This window comes from Belonocnema kinseyi, chromosome 4 (genome assembly GCF_010883055.1).
Source record: "Belonocnema kinseyi isolate 2016_QV_RU_SX_M_011 chromosome 4, B_treatae_v1, whole genome shotgun sequence".
NCBI classification, from domain to species: Eukaryota; Metazoa; Arthropoda; class Insecta; order Hymenoptera; family Cynipidae; genus Belonocnema; species Belonocnema kinseyi.
Window position 1 is genome coordinate 85293174 of NC_046660.1, and position 19020 is coordinate 85312193.

Genomic DNA, 19020 nt, shown 5'->3' on the forward strand with positions numbered 1-19020 from the left:
TCTCGATGTCATTTTCGAACTCATTCTCTAACTCTGCGGTCCCTGATTCCCCTCTGATTAAATGCACTGTTCTGCATTTATCTAGTCGGAACTCCATGTGGATATCATTGGAAAACTGCTTTGTGACATCGATCACTTGCTGCAGTTTCTGGCCTAAACTAGGGTACAGCTTCAGGTCATCCATTTAAAGAAGATGGGTCACTTGATGACCATCCTCATTATCATGAATTCTGAATTCATGAGACATGCTGTTTAGTGTTTTGCTCAATGGATTTAACGCTAAACAGAACCATAGTGCGCTGAAGGAGTCTCCTTGAAATATACCCGTCGTAAAGCGTATTGATCTAGTTATCGTTGGTTGTCCATGATCAAAATACTTGATCCTTGTACCCCAAAGCCTCATCGCATAGCTTAGAAAGTCAATAATGCGTGAACAGATTTTGTAAAGTTTTAAGACTTCAAGCAAATAGTCATGCGGCACGCAAGGAAACGCTTGCTTGTAGTCAATGTATGCCATGTGTAAGTTCCTTTGATGCTTACGAGCTTAAGTCATGGCAACAGCGTCTGTAGTGACTAGATTTTTACAGCCTCACGAGTTTTTACAACATCCTTTTTGTTCTTTTGTAAGAATGTCATTCTTGTCGCAATGAGAATATAACTTATCTGCAATGATAGCTGTAAGACATTTATAAACTGTTGGAAGACAGGCTATCGGTCGAAAGTCAGATGGATTTTGAGCATCTAGTTTTTTTGGTATCATATACGTAGTACCTTGGAGCATAAAACCTGGCATCAGATCTGGGTGTTCAATGATCTTCTAAAAACACCTTGCCAACGCAAGATGCACACATGCCAGGTACTTGTACCAGAAGTTGTGCACCATGTCCGGACCTGGAGCTTTCCAATTACTTGCTCTCTTCAAGACCACTGAAACATCCAAAGCTGTGATATTTGTCAGATGCATTTCTGGGCTACTGCTTGCCCTTGCTTCCTCCAGTTTGAACCACGCAGTGTCCAAATTGCATCTGTTCATTTTTCCCCAAACACCCGACCAGTAGTTAGTCATATCTTCCAATTGAGGGACTTTGGTGCCTTAGTGGTTATTTGGCTTTACTCTCAGTTCACGATAGAACCTTCTTTCATCTGTCTGAAAGTTTTGGTTTTGTTACCTTCGTGCATTACTTTTCTTGTACCGACGCAGTCTGGCAGTAACAACATCAAGTCTCTCTCGTTGAGAGTTTAAAATTTCATCCAATATTGCTGGTGTTAATTTCTCGATGTGCCGAGGGTGGATGATTTTAGTAACATGATTCATCAGCTTTCTGGTTCTATTTCCTTTTCTATATTGAGTTAATCGAGCCAATTTGCACCTTGTTTTACTGACATCCATATCCAACCTGATCTTCCATGATGGATCTCGATCCTTTGCTGGGACAAAAACTGCATTTGCAGGCCTAGTTTTCCGGCCCAAAGTTCTAACGATTGCCACAGCTGTACAGTATACAAGAGTTTGCACCTCTAACGCAGTTTGTGCTACGTTCAAATACGTAGGTAAAACCTTGCTGTCGAGATGTGCTATTAGTGCACGCAGATAATTTGTGATGTTCATTTTGGGCAGAGAATGCCTTAGTGTTGGTTCTACATATGTGAACTCTAGTAAAGCATGACCAAAATTCCTTTCCAGGTGCTGTAGTTCTTCTGAGGTTTCCCTATCCACATCATCGTTCGTAATATCCGGATGTGGTTCTAATGGATCTGGTGCATGATGTTCATTATCCCTAGCACCTATGCCTTCAGCATCAATCAAGTCTTCGTTATCCACATCTTCAAAGACGAGCTCATCAATAGGAAGCTGCCGTTCTACTTCCATTTTGATAGCAGCTATTTCAACAGCCGAAAGCAGTCTGTTTACAGATATTGAGCGTTTTTGATCTGCCAAATTCTGTTCATTTATTTTTGTGGCAAGCTCTGGGTATTTAAGTAAGAAGAGTCTATGATGTTCTCTTCTCACACTTTCCCCACATTTCTCTGCCAAAAAATAACGGCGCAGAACATCTCTGTTGATCAAACCCCGGACCTCTGAGGTGAAGTCCGAGTGTCGAACCAACTTATTATTATTATGTGATTTTATTCAACTTTTACTCGGGTAAGCCCGGTTATACATCATAGCCACGGACCAAGTCAAGTGACTGATGTGGTTAGAATGTTGTAAATTAATTCAAATAATTTAATACGATGATTGAAACTTCCTGCAATGATGTTGTAGGTATACAATTACGAGCGGCCACAAGCGTTGGAGGTGACAACAGTCTCAATTTTGTTTTACTTTTAATTTATTCTGGAGGCATTGAATTCAAAATTGTTTAATTAGAATCCTTTAAACTGAAAATTCTTAAACTATCGACTCTTTCCAGTTGATATTCAAAGATTTCGAAGAACTTAAAGAACCAGACAATTTTGTAAGTTTAAAATTAAAAACAAAAAATTCAATTGAGAATATATAAATTTAAAATGTTTTAAACCAGACAATTTTGTACATTTAAAATTAAAACCAAACAATTCAGTTTAGAATATCTAAATCTAAAATTATTTAATTTTAAACTGGCTATCAAGGTTTTTAATATGAAATTGAACAATTTTAAAAGATTTAATACTAAAATTTTCGTGACATTTGTAATATTTGAATTTTTAACTACAACACTGTGAAATTTGAAATTGAAAACCAACACAGAATAATAAATTTTAATCCAAATATTTTGGTATTTGACATTTTAATTATGATAAATCTATTATTAATAAGCACCATATCATGTAGTCAGAGTCAGTTAAACATAAAGGTATATCAAAATAAAATATTTGATATAAGAATTTGTTTAGGATTAGAATGTCATAAAGATCATTTTCAGCAGTATCTATATTCGAATTGTCATAAACTATAATACTCTTTACTGTGATTTTGATCTCAACTTTTTTATACTAATTTCTTAAATTTAAACATGAAGGAATCACTGTACCTTTCTCAAAATTTTATTCGTCTTCAGCCTTAAACTAAACTTCAAAGCGAAACCGCCAAAATATTCTTTTCCGGTAATTTTAACTTAAAGATATTCTCGTTTTATTAAGTCGCTAGTTTCGATTAGATTAACATATTTTGTATAACAATAACTTTTTAATCAATATTAAACAGCAATATTTTCTAATGAAAGTCTAATAAAAATTATTTTTTCAAGACAAAATCTTTTCATTGAATTGCATACATCCGTTTCGAAAACTAAACTAACACGACGGAAGTGTCATGCGCCGAATTGGATGAAACTTTGAAAATTTGTAGAGTTATAGAAAATAATCGATAAAATCTTTTATATCGGCAAAGGTTCAAGTTTAGGGGTAGAAACTACCCCTCGCATCTGAAGGTTGGGTTTCACATTTGAATTTAAATCAGCTGAGTGATTTGAAATGCTTGTTAGGGTTTTCGATGTGGCTCAATCCAAATCTGAGGTCAGAATTGTAAAATTCAAGATGGCGCACTTAAAACGACGCCAAAACTTCAAACGTGAAGGATCGTTTTTACGTTTGAACTGAAATAAATCGTGTAATTTAAAAGCCAAAAAGTTTCTAAAGGGCTTTCGATGTTGCTGAATACAAGTTTGTAATCGAAATCACAAAATTCAATATGGTGGAATTTATTTCTGCGGAAGCCCATAGTCAAATTTACAAAACTTAAAATGTCACAATTGTCATATATAATTAATCATTACCAACGATTATCATTATCAATCGCTCTTCACCTATCCTCGGAATAATGAACGAGGAGTTGATGAGTGTCTATTCCCAGTTTTTCCTTTTTTTCTCCTTTTTGTTCTTTTTATTCCTTTTCGCCATAATTTCTTCTTTTATTTTCGGACGACTTTTTTTTCATTTTTCATACCTTACTTTCTGTTAATCATCAGGAATAATTCCATTTTAATAGAAAGCATAGATAAGGTGAAATGCTATCCTTTAAAAACTTTGAGCCAATATGTGATTTATGCAGTGACGCAGCCGTTATGAGATGTCCATGGTTGAAAAAATCTTTGTTCATGAAAGAGTTCTTCACTGATTAGAATTTTTACAGCCATTATTCCGAATGATAATTGCATAATTTACTGCATAAATCATTTCAAATAAAGGTGAGTATTTTTGATAATGAAGAAAACACAATTGCAATTTTTTTTACTTATAATAATAAGAAAATGAAAAAAAAGAGAAAAAAGTGGAAATACCTCCTCGTTGGTTATTCCCTGGCTGAGCAAAGAGCGAGGTGCGAATTTGTTGACAACAATAACTCTCGACTGATCATCATATATGACAATTGTGACATTTTTAGTTTTGCAGTTTCGACCTCAAATTTGAATTCCACAACATTGAAAACTCTTTAGGAGAATTTAAGTATACGAATCACTCGACTAATTCTTGTTTGAATGAAGAAAAACTTCATTCAAAGTTACACTGAAAACTCCTAATGAGCACTTCAACTTTCGTAGTCCCGGGCTACGAAACCCTAAAACTAACAGTATGGACATTTTGGTAGTCCGAAAATAATTTTTCGAGTTAGAGTGAAAGACACCCCCTCCCCAGTTTCCATTTTAGGTGAAAGAAAATCCGTATTTTTTCGAAAATCCACTTAAAATCCTATATATCCCATATATTTAACATGGGAAAATTTTATATTGTCGAAAATTTACACTTAACCTTCAGACAACGCTCGATATATGACCAAGAAATAAAAAAACTGCATGTGTACAATAGTAGGTAAAAATGTAATTTTTTTATTTTGGGGTCATATTTAGGGCATTAGTTCCGCAAAGCCCCAAATATGTTTAAATAAATGTAACTTATCTAAGCGATTATTTTCCCCCCAAAAATGTAAAAATTAATCTATTCTCTAAATTATATGTAATAGTTGGTCATTGTTTGCAGTAGTAATTTTTGTTAAAAACATTATTTAATTATGTATTGTTTATTTTAAACATTTCTTGTAATCGAGAAAGAGATGTCCATTTTTTCTAAAATTATTGTCCTATGCTACTTATTCTTGAATACTTACTTAACTTTGATACTTTTCTTATAATGTTTCACAAATTTTTTTTTTACAATTTTTATTTGCTCAAGCAGTTTGTTTTCGAAAACATAAAAAATATATATAATCTAATACATAGAAATATTTTTCTGACTGTATAGTGCATAAGAAGGATTTATAACAATTATTTCTCACCAAAAAATATTTTTTAAATCGTATTTTTTTAATTAAGGGGTAACAACACTCTAAGAATTAGGAAAAGCCGATTTTTTTTGTTTGGCTTCAATAATACTTTAAGATCTTAAAAAAATATACAGTTGGGCCTATATATGGTGCAGGTATCGCAGATTAGAGATAAAAAATCTCAAGGATTTAATTGCTCCTAAAATTTTAACCGCGTTTCTCTCGAAACAACTTTTTCCAAATTGGAAGGACTTATTACGTGAACACCGTTGCATGGATCGATTTGAAATTTTGAAAGTAACTTCACAATTATATTCATTATAGAAGTACGCAGCTGTTTTTTAGAGTTTTTTTATTTAATGTAAAATTTTTTATAAACAACTTACTGCTTCTTTTTTTTGACAATAAATCGAATTATTTCTTCAAAAGTGCACTATTTCTACAAAATTTGATTTTAAAAAACTTTATGTAGTTCTATATCCAACAGTATATATAAATTATAACATTTTTTGGCTTTTCATTCCAGGTCTTATACTTTACGAGAAAACCCTCGTCCGGTGTGGTCTTTGAAAAAAGACGATTTTTAAGACGTTTTAAAAAAACCCTATAAAAAGAAATCCTATTATTTTTTTCACACTCCTAAATTGAATCGTCAAAGCTAGGCTTTTTTATGCCGCTAGAGTTATAAAAAATGATTTTTAAAGGCCATTAGGGATATTAATATTGTCTATTAATTTTTATTTTTATAAAAAAGTACAAAAGAAAATGTTGAAAATTAACAATAATACATAAAAATGCTGTTTTTTTGTGGTGGAATTTTTTTAGTTTTTTTCTGATTGAAGAATTGGAATTAAATCCATCAAGGTTGCACAATTATTGTATTTCAAATTGGAAGCTTTAATAGATACGATATTGTTGATTGGAAATCATCTAAACTCAATAATAATTATTATTATGTGTTAAATCTTTAAATCGCCCCCCCCCCCCGGTTAAAAAAGAAACTTACTGATATGATTTTATTCTGTAGACACTCCTCTCGAGTTCCTTAAAAATTTGTCAACATTCGATCAAACCCTGAAGTGTCAGTCCAATCTTTCGAAAATCTACAATTTTACTGAAACGATGGAAAGGTGTAGGCAATAGACAAAACTATTGGAGACATCCAAGTTTAATAAAGATATGGTAAAACACGAAGAAGACACATAAATTGTTAGCTTTGTGCGTTTACATTGTCCAAAAGTTTCTCCCCTCGCCTCCTTACAACTCTCCATTATTCTACATTAGAAATTACAATATATATAACCCTATTTAAATATTTAACAAGTATTTACATCCTTTGGAAATTACCCGGGAACGAAGGTGACAATATGACAAAATGAGAATTTGAATACCGTGAATACCTAATAGAGAGTCACGCATAACATTATTTATTAGTAATTTTGTAACATTTATAATACTATATAATATACTTAATAATAAATATAAAGAAACGACGGAATTTTTGGAGCTTCTGATAAAATTGTTATCTTATTTTAGTTTGATTGATTCTTTTTTTAAATTGAGGACTCGATCGTATAAGGTATGTACAATTCCCAATTTTCGGTTTCAATTATTTCAGGCAATGCTTTGTTAGTCGGTTTCCTACATTTCCTATTGTTATTTAAAATACTGATTTATTGTTAAAAATTGTATTCTAATTCGAAAAAAAATCTCGAAAGTATTTTATAATGATATATTCAATTACAGTGAAACCCTTCAATAGCCCTTTCGCGAATTTACGCCGCGCCGCAGGTAGGTGTCACAGGAGCTGCGCGGGATCTACGGTTGTCTCTCAGGCGAGCATTCAGGCGTGAACAAATAAAAGCGGAGCGGGCTATGAGTTAGTTCCCACCCATCGCCAGCCCCAAAATCGGCCCTATAGCAGAGTTTCACTGTATTTTGCAGGCCTGACAAGTAAATTCCATGTTGAAAAGAGTGTGTAAAGTCACTTATTGGATCAAATCAATTACAACATTTTTGTTATATTTCTGAAAATTATTTAATTCCGAATGTTTTTAAGATACAATTTCTATATCATTGACGTTTTGTTAAACTTACAAGTCTAAGCAATTTGAATTTCAGTTTATTCAATTCTAAATTTTGAACTTTGAAATAGATATTTTGAATTTGAAAGTTTTCAATTATTACAAAATTTTCAGTATATTTAGGCTTCCAGCCTGGCATAAAAGAGTTTAGTCTTGAAATATCTGATTCATAATGCTATCAATTTTTATCTTTTTCATCTGAAATCGTGCGACTTTTTAGGCTTTATATAATTATTAAGGTTGAGTAATTTTCAATCAACGATTCTTGAGCTATTAAAGCTTTCAATTAAAAATAAAATTATTGTACAGCCTTGATGGGTTTCATTTTTTTAATCTAAATATAAAATCATTTGAATTGGCAACAAACATAAATAATAAAGAGGAAAAGTAGACAATAAAGCGAAAAAAAAGAATAAAAATAATAAAACGCCAAAAAAATGACATCTTTAAAAAGTGACCAAAAGTTAATTTCTTAATTTAAAAAAATAAGTAAATAACAGGCTCGTCAATACTTTGCTGAAGTATAAAAGTTTAAAAATGCCATATTAATAATATTAAAAGTTAGGTTCATGTTTTATACTTTCCACCACAAAAACTTCTATGAAAAATTCAGGTAACAATTATAAATCACAAAATTTGAATTCATGTATTCCAAAATCTATGTATGTGAAAAATATTGATTTGTAGATAATAATTAAAAATTATTCTTGAAACACGCAGAATTTATACAAATAATTCAATAAAGGCAATATACAGATTATTTTAATTCGTCCTGCTTTCCAAAAATTTACAGTCATAAGATAAACATAAAGTGTATTTTTTTTTCATTTGCACATTAATAATTTCCAAGAACAAATCAAACGAAATTTTATAGAATTTTCAATTTTAGTTTCAAAAAGATCACGTGACTATAGAACATTTTTTTGAGGTTATGAACGCTTTTTTCGAGTTTTTGGCAACAGAACATAAATAAATTATTTAAAGTATTAAAATCGGGCACATTTCATATCCAGTTGAGTAAATTAGGAAAAACGCAACTTATTTCCGTAATAAAATCAATATTTTTAAAAACACACCTCGACATTCGTCAAAAACGAGTTATGTCAATTTTAAACCTTTGCCCTCGTATTTAATTAAGAATTTAACTCACTATATAAATAAATGAACTCGCGCACTAAAAATACTTTTACTTGACTAAAAACGAAGAAACAGTCCATAACCGACCATTAAATACGTAAGGATGAGCTTTAAATCTTAAATCTCTTCCCCCCTTATTGTAAGGATTCTTAAAAATTTTGTAACCTGCCCCCTTTTTTAACGTAAGATTTTATATTTTTTACTCAATATATCGACAATATACAGATTGTTTTCACTGTGTGGATTTAACTTAGTGGATTTAACAAGGTTTCTTAAGCTTTTTAGTGATTTCATGAGATTTCAATGAATTAATAAAGTTTAAAAGTATTTCAAATAATTATGGCAATTCGTTATTTAATTTATTATTGTATTTTGTAATAAACAGAACGCATGTCAAATTCTTATATAAAAATATAAAAAAGTAGTATAAAATTTTAGTTTCAATTTTAGTTTCAGTTCATGATTTTTTTAATGAGAACTGAATACCTGAGTATTAATTTGCCGACACAATAATATTCCATTTTTCACCGTTTTCGAAAAAATCGTCCTGCAAGATGGTTGCCAAAGGTGGTTGCGTGTTCGTTTCTGGTTGCCTGTACTTTTTCTATTTTATTTTTTATTTATTAAAATGTTTATAAACTTTTTCTTTCAAACAATTTTTAAAAATTATGCAAATCATAAATTTGTAAATGTCTTTTTTACGGAAAACTTAATATTTTAACTTAAAAGTTTCTATAATGTTTAAAAATGATATTTAAAATTATAAGCAATAATCGAGGTTTTTTAAACAAAAAATTGCTAATTTAAGAACAAAAAACTATCCTCCTTCCAGGATAAGACGGTACAATTTGGAATCGTGGTCTACCATTAAGCCACACGGTGTCGAAAAATGGAACTAGAAAGAGTAGGTACAATTTTAAACATATATTTTAATTTTTGCATAAAAGTGTATTTAAGATTGTTTTGTGAAGTGTAAAACAATGATTAAATACTAAAAACAAATATTCATCCGAAAAAAATAGTTTTAGATAAAATTTCCATCTTATACAGTGAAAAAAAAACACATTTTTGTGAAATAGGGTTTTTAACAAAAATACAATTATTTTATTATTTTATTATTTCATGTGAGTTTCAAGCCGTTGTAAGCTTAAATAAACTTTAATTAATGTATGTAGCGACAAATTTTATCCATATTATGTCAGGAATATGAATAATAGACTACTGGAATTTAAATACGAATACTAATCTAACTTTTAGATCAGATTTCTAAATAGTAAATATTTCATGTGTAAATTAATAAAAATTTACTTTGAGTTCATTTTTGCATCAAACTATGTCTATTTAAGTTTATAATATTTTGAAAATCACAATAAAGAGAACACTAATGGTTTTTATTTCGAAAAATATTTCTGTCAAAAAATGTGGGTTTTCACTGTATAATATGTAAATTTCACCTAAAACACTTTTTTTCGATAAAGACTTATTTTTATTATCTAATAAATACTTTAAACTCCAAAAAAAAATTGTTAAACCTCTTTTATGCACAAATTAAGATGCAACTTTAAAATCGTGTCCTATTCTTTCTAGTTCGAATTTTTGTCACCAGGTGGCGTATCGCAGTTAAACCATTCCCAATACACACTTTAAAAAACTCTTTTTCTCGTAAAAACTGATGGTGTATACTTGTAATTTTAAATATAATTGGTAAACATTATGAATATAATTAAATTATTGTTAGAACAATTTAAAAAGTTTATTGAAGTATATTAAATTTATAAACATTTAATTAAACAAAAATAGTCGAGGCAGAATTTCACCAAATAGAGTGTGAGATTATGAGCTTTGATTAGAAAAAATTCTTAAACGAAAGGAAAATTTACAATTTTCGGTTTCATCTTGTGAATCATATCCAATTTTGATTTTTTTAAACTAGTGACATTATAAAATGAATTATCCCAGTATGTACGGATTTTGTAAGATTTCAGAAAATATAATTAAATTTTTAATGATGTCCGAATATTATAAAAAATTTGAAGTGATTTCGAGGAATTATAATGGATTTTTGAAGATTTTTAGTGATTAATAAGGGATTTTCATGGGATTTGAATATTTCAAAGATTTCACGGAATCTCGACAATATTTGTGAGTGATTTTTAAAGTTTTCAAAGAATTTCAAGGGTTTTCGAGAGAGCTCCATCGACTTAAAGAGACTTTAAGGAAAAAATGACGGATATAATATTACATAATAAAAAAGAAATAAAACAAATAGTGATATAATGTGCATTATTGGTACAAATTAATGTCAACAGCAAAAACAATTTTCTCTCAAGAAATTAAAAAAAATATATTTGGAAATAGGAAACTTACGTAAGAAATTCTTTGGATCATCCTCCCCCCTGAGTACGGATTCGTAAGATCTTCCGGCCCCCCCCCCCCCCCCAAATAAAAGCCTTACGTAATTAATGGGCGCTCCCATAACACAAATCAAAAACGTTAACTGACCAATTTTTCATGACAATCGTGGATCTGAATCAGCTTAAATTACAGATTTCTTTAATTTTTGTTTTTATTTAAAAAATCGATGTCTGAGAAATGGTGTTCACAATAATATGGTACAACAACATATCGGCAAATACAGAGTAACTAATTATTCTTTTTATAATGTATATAGTAATTTACCACAAATAACATTGGCTATATACAAATATTACAATCTTTCAGCTTTTTCTCTTCGTACCTCTTGATTTTCAAATTGATTCGTAATCGATTCTCGAGACGTACATTATTACAATACATTATGCATACTCCTGAAATTACATTTCTACTCACAGACGGTTGTTTAACGACTTTTTTCAGCTTTACAGTTCGCACAAGCCTCGAAAAAATTTGGTCGCCCAACAAGCGTCTTTCTTAATTTTTATATAATAAATTTCTATAATAAAAATTTGTTTTTAAAGAGTAAAAAACCCGAAGACAATAATAATTAGCAGAAATCACTCCACCAGTACCTGTGCCAATTTACACAAATCGCAATTAATTACATTAATTATTAATTATTAAGTACCATTTCCCATTTCATTTTGTAAAAAATATAAAAAGATTTAATTTGCAAAATATTAAATTTTAAATTTAAGACTATGGCACAAGTACTTATTTACACATTTTTTGAGAGTGAGAGAGACAGAGAGCCTTGTGACTTTCGATTCACAGAATTAAAAAGAAAACGAAACTTAATACAAATTCAAACAATAGCACTCGAAGGTTTCTGTTAGTAGAAACACATTTTTGGTCACAAGACTCGGATATGTGAAATATGAAATAGCTAGGAAAATCCCTTTTTATTTTAACTTTAAAATGTTGTCTCTCTCTCGCTCTTTTGTCCCAAGCACTCGATTTTCTTTTATTCCTCACTTGCAGACAAAAAAGTTTATAAATTTTAGGGCTGCACAACGATTCTAAGAAGCTAACAATTGTAATCTCATACGTACAACAACTTCCAGCTAGGGTGTCGTCATGGATATACGATGAAAATTATTATCTCAATGAGTCTCTAAATTAACGGTTTTCAACCTTATAATCTTATTGCACTCTTCCATGATGTTCATGTACATTTCTGAGATCTCAGAGACTCCAAAAGACTTTATATCAATTTTAAATTCACCTTTTAATTTCTAAATTTAATTATCGGGTGAAAAACTTAGCCTACTACTGAAATAAAATTACTTCCTTATTTTTAGAATTCTAAGTCAAATTCTTCTACAATGAAAAATTAATTTACCTTCAATAAAAGTCTTTTTCAAAAATAATTCCAAATTCATCGCAACTCCAGACACCAGAACTGCGAGTCCCTGCATAACATTCCTAATCGAGTCAACATTTCGTAAAAGTCATATCGCTAATTATTTAAGTACTATGATAGAAAAAACTGCCGTTTTTTTACAATCAACTGTCTTTTATAGATCTTCATAAAATTCACTTTAATCTGTGGGCACTGCGACTCAGTCAGTTTGCTACGTTAAATTGACATTCCAACTTCAATCATCGAAGCGCCTCGAATGGCGTCAACCGACACATATAATATATTTATATATTATTTATTTATGTATTGCACGACTATAGGAATTGATAGCACGCCTTAATTAATCTACGATAGACAACTACGCGCTTTGGCACCTCTTTTTCCATAGTTTTCTTTTGCCGCAGAGAAATACATCGGCTCGGGGGAAAAAAATATCAATAAGGCTGGGAAAAGAGAATTTCGTTCGCAGACTAAACGAGTAGAATTTAAGAGTGGTAGCCAGTTGATTCTCCCCCGGGGAAAATACTAGTTTACTCTCGTCACGCTTCAAGTTTTCCTCTAGTAATTCTAGCATTATGGCACGCAAGGTAATCCCATTTTTTACATTTTTTTATCAATAGAACCGATGACTACTAATGTTCCTAAGTTGATAATTTAATATGTTGGATTCACTAATCTTTGATCTAGTTTAAATATTTGTAAATAAAAAATAATTGTCATAATTAACTGATAAAACTGATTAGCAATTAAATTAACGATACTAAAAACCGACAGTTTTTCTTTAAATTCAATTGTATTTCAGTGATGTAATTTGTTTAACATAGGATCGAATTTCGAGAAACGAAATGCGAGTTTCTAGCGAGAGAGAGTCATAAAGTTGAAATCGGAAACGCTTACAATGGCTCCATTTCCGTTTTCAACGCATTACACTTATTGTACTTGGCTTAAAAGTGGGCAAGAACGATTCCGATGAAAATGTTTCTTCCCAACAGTAGAAAATATTTTCATCAGGGAATGCCAGCTCTATTTTTTTTTCTTAAGACATGCCGATGGAAAATTGAGTTTAAAATATTTAGTGAATATAATTCGATTTAAGATTTAATAATAAATATAACTCTGCGATTTGAAAACTTTGTCGGGATTTTTTTAATAAAATTATAAGTTTTACCGATTTAGAAGACTTTGAAGTTCTCTAAACTCGTACGAATAATTTTACGGAATTAGGTTTGCGATAATTATAATAATATCATACCGAGATTTTTTTTATTGGGAACTTTGTATTCCTTCTGGAATAATAATTAGTTTAAACGTTTAAAGAGGTTTTGAGCCTCTAGTAGACAATTCTATATAAAAAATCAAATTTCTATTTACAAGTAACTTTTAGAAATTAAAATTAACAGACGAACAATATCAATTCTGTACTTTTCATAAAATTTATATGATTTTTAAACTAGAAGATACTAAAATTGATAATTATGTCATTACCAAACACATTTTTAATGTAAAATCCCCTGAAATGTGTATACACAAGTTTCCAAATGTCTGAATTTTTTCGATTTAAATTAAAATACATTAAATATTTTTGAAACTGTGTATTCTTGTCATCCAAAATAAAAAATTCAATAATTTTGAATTTGATTTTTTAACAAAAAATATATAGTTCTAGTATATAAACCCATATTAAATAATTTTCTATATTTGCTAATACTGTCCTATAAATTGATTATAAAATAATTCTGATCCTCAAATTCTTATTTTTTACAATTAATAAAATTGAAATAAAACTTTCATTTACAAATATTTCTATTTATTGACGGTTAAGAGTTCTTAAGAAATAATTTAAAATTTAACGAGCTCTTTCATGCTCTGATAAACAATTTGATATACCACTAAATTATATAGGTTAAATTTATAATAGGAATAATATCAATAATTAAAAAGAGCAATGAAGTTTCTTATTCAATAACCAAAAAATTGCATAGAGTGTTAGTCAAAAAATATACTTCTAACAATTTAAATTAAATTAAATTTTTGGAACTTATGATTCTCCTCTATAATAAAATATTTGTTTATTAAATTAAATTTACACTATCAAACGAACAATGAACAAAAAAATCATATAAAATCAAAATGAAATTAAAAAAACAAATATAACTAATTGTACGGTACAACTTTTGCCTTATTTTAATAAATAAAAATTTCAAAAATTCAACATAGAAATAAAAATCTCCTATTTTCAAAAACGTGTTAGAATATTTTCATATTTTTTATCATTAAACTGTGCATTGTAAAACAATTAAGAATTCATTAAAAAAAGGTTAAAATAATTATCTAGTAAGAATAATAATAGTACCGATAATTCGTTTAAAACTTAAAGCCCAAAGTTTTTTGATCCTCTGATAAATAATTTGACAAGAAACAAAATATTTCTAGAAACACAAATCTATCTGTAAATTCAACACAAGCTTTACAAATGTAAAAAACTAAATTAAAATATAATATCGTTTCTCCAAAAAAATACAAAGTTCTCAAATCTTTTTATACTCCCTTTTTGTTGTAAAATCAAAAGCGATCGATAAATCTGCACTGGTCGACGGTTTAGAATTTCATTCTTACATCGTACAAGTCTTAATTCTCGAGAGATTCCTATAAGCGTGTCTGAGATTCGTTCAATCTTCAAAAGAAAGCAGCAAGGCAAAAAAAAGTTCATTTCTTTGTCATAATTAGAGGTGATTTTAGTGAACCGACAATCCTAAAACTTGAGAGAGTCGCAGATGCACTCGGCGAGTGAAAAATGTTAGAATCGCTTAACAGCAGTAAAAAGGGGAGGTTTGTATTTTCAACGTTTCTACCTATGATTGGAAATCTTGGCGATTAAGAGATATACGATTATAGTGCGTACAGATGTAAACTTTTTTTTCCTTCACACAGATTATCGATTATCCTAAATTCCACGATCGATTAGTAATGGTATTATACAAAGTACAGCGTATTACTTTCAAAAAACAATTGACAACCGCGGAGGGTACACGCGCTCAACTAGATACTTTGCCCTTTCACTATTTTGCCCTTCCTCTATTATGCTCTTTCTCTATTTGCCACACTTACGGTGAGAGACGAAGAAATCTTTTTTTTAAGATGGGAAATCGCTACACTAGGAACGTACTAAAATCTCGAGAATTTTATTGACTTTTGTTCCTCCGAATCCCTTTCACGACTAGGGTCACGACTTGGATTCTCGAAATTTGACAAACTCTACCTTTCTATTCCAAAAAAGAAGAGTTAGACATGCGTGATTGTTTAACCGGAAAAGGTGAATATCGATATATAATACCTACACGAAGAGATGATACGATTTGCGTTCTCGGTCGCGAAATTTCTTGTCTTAAATTTAAAAATGTCTTTTTTTCGGTGATTTTTCAAGATTATTTTTTTATTTTTTATTTCCTTTCGTCGACTCTCCCGAAGCACGCAATTCTCTTCTCTTAGGTCCCGAAAACTTTCGAAGATTGTGAGACATTGTCTTTGAGATCGAGAAATTGGAGAAACGATTTTGAATATTATTGAACTGTTTTTGACAAGCAACCTTCGAAAGGCATTTCCCTTGTCTCTCCTCGAATCTGTCTTTATGCGATATTGACTCACGTCTTTATAAGATTACTATCTTAATTTATATTTACCTAATGGTAGATCAAAATTACTAGAATCGGCGTACAATAAAAGCATGTATAAATCAGTAAACATTTTGTTTTGTGCTTCTTAGAGATCATACACGGTATAATATACAAAGTAGTATAAAATGAAAAAAAAAACCTAATAAAGATTTGTAGTATGTAATCTTCAATCAACAGTTTATCACGAGGGGTTCTCTCCTCGAGACTACCGCTTCCAATGATCGTTGAAATGTTTCTCTTTCAGAGAAAGCAAAATCTGTAAAAAAATGGATGAAAAAATTTAAAGTTTTTAAGTAAAGGTGTAAAGTAAACGTTTTTTGGAAATGGGGTTACTTTTAATGGGAAAAAAAAATGTCCGAAAGGTTCTCCAGTTGCAGAAAAAATTCCACTTTGTGCTCTGTAATCGTCAATGTCTTGAGGTTTTGGAGAATTTTGATCATTAGAAGGAGGTGTCTAAGAGAGGTGGACCCCTATGCCTTAGTGTCATCAAGCGAGACTCCAGGACATAATTTTATTATTCTACAGATTAGCATTAGTCCTACGAATTTAGATAAATTCGTATGACGGGAGTATGAACTCTGGTCTTAGTGGTGTTCTAACCTAAAGTGGGCTTCCGCGCTGGGGTCTGATATAACCATGTCGGGACTGTCTGCAAGCCTCTGAAGAGTCTGAAGGTCTTCAATGTCCAGAGGGCTGATTTCATGCCTGAGGTCGTTGAGAGGATCCTGTCGAAGAGAGTCATCCGTGCTGAACATCTCTGCGTTGAAGGAATCCACTATCGAAGGCACTAGGTCCTTGGTGAAGTCCGAATTGCTCAGGTCCCCTGTACCCAACGAGCAGTCTGGAAATTAGAGAAAAATTTTAATTTATTCATTTAAAATAACACAGAAATCACAGTAGTTCAGCAGTTCATGCAAAATTTTTCCTTTTAAAAATACAAGCGTAATAGACAAAAATTGATAAATGCAACCAGAGGCCGCCGAGATTTAAGGCGCACAGGGGACAATGCCCCCCTCAAAAATCGACCAGGGAGTATTGAGTGGCTCCCATCTGAAATCTAATGATTAAATTCATCCGATCGCTTGAATTATTTTAAAAGTCTACCTCAAATCTTTGTGAAATAATTGAAGTACTTGAGAAGTTATTAGGAAATATTTCTTAAATATTTGATAATATTTGTGAAAAAGTTTTAAATCTTTGGGGAATCATTGAAATCTTTCTGCCCTCTTCGAAATTTATCTGAAATTTTTTTGAAGCAATTGAAATTTTTTAAATATATCCAAGTTCTTTGCGAAATATTTGTGAAATTTTTTAATCTCTGGGAAATCATTAAAATCTTTGTGCACTCTTGGAGATATATCAGAAACCGTTGTAAAACATTTGAAATCTTTAGCGAAATCTTCGGGGAAATCATTGAAATCTTTGTGAAATATTTTTAATATTTAAAAAATATTTTATAATATTGGTGAAATCATTGAAATTTTTGTGAAATCCTTAGGAAATCGTTGAAATTACTCTGTCAGGGTGGCCGTTTTAATCATAGAAAAAAAATTCCCGGTCATTTCCCGGTTCGCAAACATTTTTCAAGGTCAATGATATTTAAAAAATCGAACTGAACTGCAAATGAAAACACTCAAAGTGAAAATCTTGAAACTTAAACTTTTAAAATTAAAATTAAAATGTTGTTTCATTCAACAATTTTGTTTTCAAATGTATAAAATGTATAAGTATAAAATGGAAGTAACTAACACTTTTTAAATGAAATTTTCACTGTTTGAATCCTAAATTTATTATTATTATTCATAATATTAGATTCTTTTTGTAAATTTCCCTGTTCCAACTAATAATTTAAATTGTTTTTGGAAAATACCTCGATTCAACACAGAATAAAAATTTTGTTTGAAATATTCAATTTTCCATTGAGAATTGTTATTCTCCTGGATAAATCCAGTCCCAACTCAAAATTGGTTAAAAATCGAAAATTCCTTGTTCTATTTCGGGATTTTAATACTTTTCGAAAATCCTCCGTTTCAACTAAGAATTAGAATATTTCTTTAAAATTCCTTGTTCCAATTCATAAATTTAATTTTTTTAAATATCCCGTTTCAAATAATAATTAGAATTCATTCTTTAACAAAATTCCCTGTTCCAGGTCGTAATTTATTTAAATTTTAAAATTACCTGTTCCAAGAAATATTTCCTGTTCCAATTCAGAATTTTCTTCCTTTTCGAAAATTTCCAGTTCTAGCTCAGGATTTTGTTAAATTTGTAAATTCCCGCTTCCAAGTCACAATTATTATTATTTTCAATAAATTCCAGTTCCAACTATAAATTTGTAAAAACTTAAAAATTCCTTATTCAATTTAAAAGTTAAATTATTTTAATTTTAAATAGTTTAAAAATCCTTAAAATGCTTCGAAATTTTATTTCAAAATCTTGAAACATCTACATGCTGTTTAACATTTTTTTTTAAATTCTGCTAAATTAAAGAAATTTTCTTAAAATCTTCCACATTCATTTTTGAAAATTTTGTAAATCGTTATGAATCTTTTTCAAATATTCTCTTAAAATTATTTTATTAAAATAAAAAATAATTTTCGATTTTCCTACGAAATGATTTTTTGTTCCTCTAAAGCCTGTAATATTCATAGAAAGCTTCTAAATTTTTTCTTCAAAATCTATATATTGTTTTAAATTAGGCAGTGTGCTATTTGCACCCAAATTTGGGTACGAATAGTCGGATTTTGTCGGTACACGCAGACACTTCCTTTAAATTATTTGAAACCATTTTAGATTTTCTAAATATTTCTTCAACATACTCGATTTTTTTCTAAGAATGATTATTCTTAATATCGCTATTTGTACATCATAATTCGACAATTTGACTTATTAATTAAATATGGTTAAATAGAACAATTAAAATGATAACGTTCAAATTTTGGTGTTTTATTTAGTTTTGAATATTTACAGTCTGTCAAGTTGATGCGTGGGTGGCTTTACTCGCAGTCGGTAAGGTGTATCGACATGATTTTGGTGTCAAAATATTAAGAAGAGCTCCCTCTTTCATGCTTTTTGATTTAACAT

General features: G+C 30.1%; 2 protein-coding genes across 9 annotated transcripts in view; one reads left to right on the forward strand and one right to left on the reverse strand.

Annotated features, from left to right (window-relative positions):
* Window positions 1-19020, forward strand: part of LOC117170600 (golgin subfamily A member 6-like protein 22) — a 125559-nt gene that overhangs the window by 6573 nt on the left and 99966 nt on the right. The window lies entirely within an intron of this gene.
* The window catches only part of LOC117170601 (CREB-regulated transcription coactivator 1-like), a 164035-nt gene continuing 159546 nt past the window's right edge, over window positions 14532-19020 (reverse strand). For all 6 annotated transcript variants that reach the window (XM_033357480.1, XM_033357479.1, XM_033357476.1 and 3 more), the window contains 2 exons: window positions 16537-16777; window positions 14532-16192 (listed from right to left, as the gene is read on the reverse strand). In XM_033357480.1, coding sequence (XP_033213371.1) covers window positions 16177-16192; window positions 16537-16777 — 257 coding nt within the window. In that variant the 3' untranslated portion in view covers window positions 14532-16176. The remainder of the gene's footprint in view (window positions 16193-16536; window positions 16778-19020) is intronic.